Genomic DNA, 3950 nt, shown 5'->3' with positions numbered 1-3950 from the left:
GCCCCCAAAACCTGCCCTCTCCCCAGAACCTTTTCGTATGTTAAAAATAGGACCAGAAGCTTTTACAGCATGTCCGGTTGCTGCCGCACATGGACACAAACTTGCCCATCAGATCCATACACACACAAACCAAGGGAAAAAAACCAAACCAGCAAACCACCCAAACAATATTTACCGTACGCAACGGGCGTGAGCTTGAGGATGGTGTGGAGGGGGCAGCGCAGGTAGGGCAGCTTGTCTAGGAGAGAGGCAGGCGTTACGGGGGGCATCACCCCAGGCACCCCCCTTCTCCCCAGGCTTCGGGAGGGAACCTTTCCCATAACCAATATTGGACAACAACCGCAGAAGCGCCTGGTGCCCACGCAGGCGGTGCCACAGCCCCCCTGGGCCCCTCGACCGCCCTCCCCAGCCCCCCCAGCAGTGGGACGGGACTGTCCCCACTGCTTCCAACGCACGGGGCCAGCCAGAGGAAACCCCTCCAGCAGCACACGGGTGGGAAAGCACCGTGGCAAGAGCCGCCACAGACCCACGGGAGTTTTATTTAAAGCTTTATTAAAAGTTTTATTAAACTCCAGTACCACTCACTGGAGCTTCATAAAGGAGCTCGCAGCAGACTGGAAGTAGCTTCCAGGCGAGTATGCCATGCAAGGGAAGAGCATTTCTCAGAGATGTAGCAGTACTGCCATCCCTTCCAGGCTACCAGTGCATCAGAAAACTTTTTCTTTTCATTAAAAAATAATGCCCTACAGATTATGTAAGTGCTACTGGTGGAAACAGCTCCAGAAACAACAGCTGAGCAGAAAAGCAGCAGCGCACGCATCTGCATTTCTTGCGGAGAGAGCCTCTTGCTAAGCTCCGTGCACCACTGAAACGCAATGGTTAAAGCATTTCAGAAATGTTTTCTTTTTTTCTTTTTTAAGCAGCTCTTCCGTTGTGAAAAATCAAAACAGTAATTACAAGCCACCCTCCCAAAAGCTCTGTAATGGAAGCAGTGAGAGAAGCCAGCCCCTAACATCATGCATTTATTTTTGTACCTGCACTCTTGTCAAGAAAATAAGCCAACAGGCACCTCATAACCGCCTGGTGGGAGATAACGAGGACGTTGCCTTGCCGTTCCAGCTCCATAATTACCGGCTCCAGGCGCTGGACCAAGTCCTGGTAAGACTGAAAAACAAAACAGGAATTTTTCAAGGGGTTTTGTAAACAGAGGCTTAAAGCAGAAGTAGCAATTAACACAGCTTCACATTCAGGAAAATATCAGTTAAAATATCAAAATGCAGAAGTTACGGATGATCTGGTAAATACAGAAAAAAAAGCCCAAACAGCAGAAGGTGAAATTTAATATCAGCAACCCTTGGATTACAGGAGGATTCAGATTACTGGTAACTCTCAGTGAGTGCGGTAAGAGAAACAAATAAACCAGTAAATTATACACTTAAACAAGGCTGCGAGGTAAAACCAGAAATGACTCCATACCACACCCACAATCATTTTCTTTCCCAGATGGTTTTTCAGGGACAGGTCAGGCCTTGGTCAAACGAGCGGGATGCAGAAACCCCTTGGTGTCTGAGGGGAGCATCAAGGGACACAGCAAGTGGCCCAATTAATATGGCAGAAAGGCATCGTCTGCACACCACAATGAAGTCAGTCAATAAACCTTTCCTCCAAAAGAGAACTGGAGATCCTAACATCTTCAGTTTCTCATACAAATATCAGCAGAAAGAGTTAAAATTAAGTAGAGTCCTCCAATTCTACACATACGTATTTGTTCTACATATACTGTATCTTATTGTTATTTCTGAAGGGTCTTCACCTCGCCTCCAGGATAGCGATAAAGATATTTCTCTTGGTCCCTCAATGCAAACTCCTCTGGATACTTGGCTTCAATTTCTGCATAGGTCATTTCTTCACATACCCCCTGCGGGAAGGAGAACTTGTTACAACACACTTCGTTTCAGAGGCACAACGATGCAACAGGAAGAAAAGAAAAAGCAAGTGGCCAAGATCAGCAATCCTTTCGCGTGACGGAAATTTTAGGCATCGTTATCTGACACAGCCATACACTCAGCATTTGAGTACCGCACATCCCAGGGTGGTTTGAAGAGGACGGACTTTTGGGTGTATTTCAAAACCCCTGTTTGCCAGGGATGAAAACACATGTTCATTTCCACAGCAACAAGCCTGCCGTTTCTTTTGACCGAAAGCATTAGAGCAGGAGCAGTAACCTTTGTCCACCCATGACAGCGTGACAAACGCCTGGGTTGTTCAATCTTATTTTATTTCTCCACCCCAGCTGGATACGTTCACAGCAAGGTCTGGCAGCTCCAGGTACTGCCAGCCCTATACCAAACCATCCTAAACCTCATGGTGATGGCTGGAGTACATTATACATGGACACGGTTATAAGTGAACAGGAAATAGTCCCTTTTATTGTGATGAATTTGGTTTTAAACTTTATTTTCCATCTAAAAAAGCTAAAGGCTTCAATCAGCATTTCACTCACAGCATCAATCTCGTTGAGAATCTTCCACTGCTCGTAGGTGACCCCCAGGGACTCGGCTGTCTGGATCGTCCTTTTCAGCTGGCTCGTCCACACCTTCAGATCAACAATCTCCTGCTCTTCGATGAACTTCTTCAGCGCCTGAGCAAACTGGATAAAAAGTCAGGGGAGGTTAGGAGGGAGCAGGAGCTGCTGCCACCGCTAAAAGCATCATTTCAAGGGCTGTGGTTGTCGCGGCAAGATCCAGCTGCGGGGCTGCCCCTCGCAGGAGTCGGATGCAGAGCCCGGCTCTCACCCTGGTCAACACTTTACAAACACAGCAACCCGGGTGCTGCCAAACACATACCTGCTTCCCGCGCGGTGACAGACCAGAATCCCCACCAATCTTGCCAACAAGATTATATTCACTCTCACCATGTCGGCAAAGGTAGATGGTACGCGGCTGGACATGAATGTTCATTAGGTAATAGACGATTTTACTCTGGATGTAATCTTGGACTCTGTTTACTAGGAACCGCTGTCCCACATTGATCACTTTAATGAAGGAAAGATCTCTGGAGTCAACATAAAATAAGAACACCCACACGACTGGTTTTAAAAACGAAGCACGTGCATCTGCGGGTGTAATTTAGCTATTTATCCTCTAGTAAAGGCATCAGCACTGCCACTGGGTCGCTCCAGCAGACAGGAGAGACACTGAACTGCCGTGCTTAAACAAGGTGCTGCGTTACACTGCAGTACGCTGGAGAAAAATCCTTTCAAATCACTTGGGACCCGAGGATATCACCTTCACACAAGCAATTGCACTTTGGGAGAGCAGAGGCTCCAGCAGACACATTATAGCATCCGGAGCCAGAGAACGGCAGCAACAAAGCAAAGCAGCTCATGTGTGCAAGGACAAAACGCATGCCAGGGCTTTGCTTACTTGTCATATGCATCGGGATCGAGAGGCTGGTAAGTGACCTTGTAGCACTCTATCCTCTTCAGGAAATCATCCATCACATTCTCCCTGTTTCTTTCTGGGTAGTCTGGGCTGGAAACCTTCACCTCCTGATCAACAGACAGCGCCGCTTTGTGAGAGTTAAGCAAACTCAACGGGGAACAAAATAACATTATTCTTCCCTTTTGAAACAAATGCGCATTGTTTAACGCTGCCCTGTGGAAAAACCTGCTCCTGGAGAGGAAACAAAGGGCGACTCTGAAGGCACTGTAGTGCTTGGCCCTGCGACAGACACAGACACAGCTGGCTCGCTGTTAGCTGTCCCTGCGAGCCACTCGCTGCCTGCCTTCCCTTGACAAGCAATCACGCTTCAAGGTCAAACATTTCTCAGCTTCATTTGACTTCCATGTTCTCGCATAACTAACTGCATCTTTAGCTTTTATAAACCTGCAAACCTTGGCTGCTTATTTCCAAGGTCAAACGTAAGAGCAAGGCATTTGCAGGCATTAC

General features: G+C 47.6%; 1 protein-coding gene across 1 annotated transcript in view; it reads right to left on the bottom strand.

The window, feature by feature from the left end:
* The window catches only part of PFKFB2 (6-phosphofructo-2-kinase/fructose-2,6-biphosphatase 2), a 10029-nt gene that overhangs the window by 4730 nt on the left and 1349 nt on the right, over nt 1–3950 (bottom strand). Inside the window, 6 exon segments of the mRNA XM_009696920.1 lie at nt 176–238; nt 1035–1164; nt 1814–1918; nt 2504–2650; nt 2847–3054; nt 3426–3550. Coding sequence (XP_009695222.1) covers nt 176–238; nt 1035–1164; nt 1814–1918; nt 2504–2650; nt 2847–3054; nt 3426–3550 — 778 coding nt within the window.

The sequence above is a fragment of the Cariama cristata genome, unplaced genomic scaffold (genome assembly GCF_000690535.1).
Source record: "Cariama cristata isolate BGI_N322 unplaced genomic scaffold, ASM69053v1 scaffold13563, whole genome shotgun sequence".
In the NCBI taxonomy this organism is placed as follows: Eukaryota; Metazoa; Chordata; class Aves; order Cariamiformes; family Cariamidae; genus Cariama; species Cariama cristata.
The sequence above is the reverse complement of the archived record's forward strand: the minus strand, read 5'-3'. Positions and strand labels throughout refer to the sequence as shown.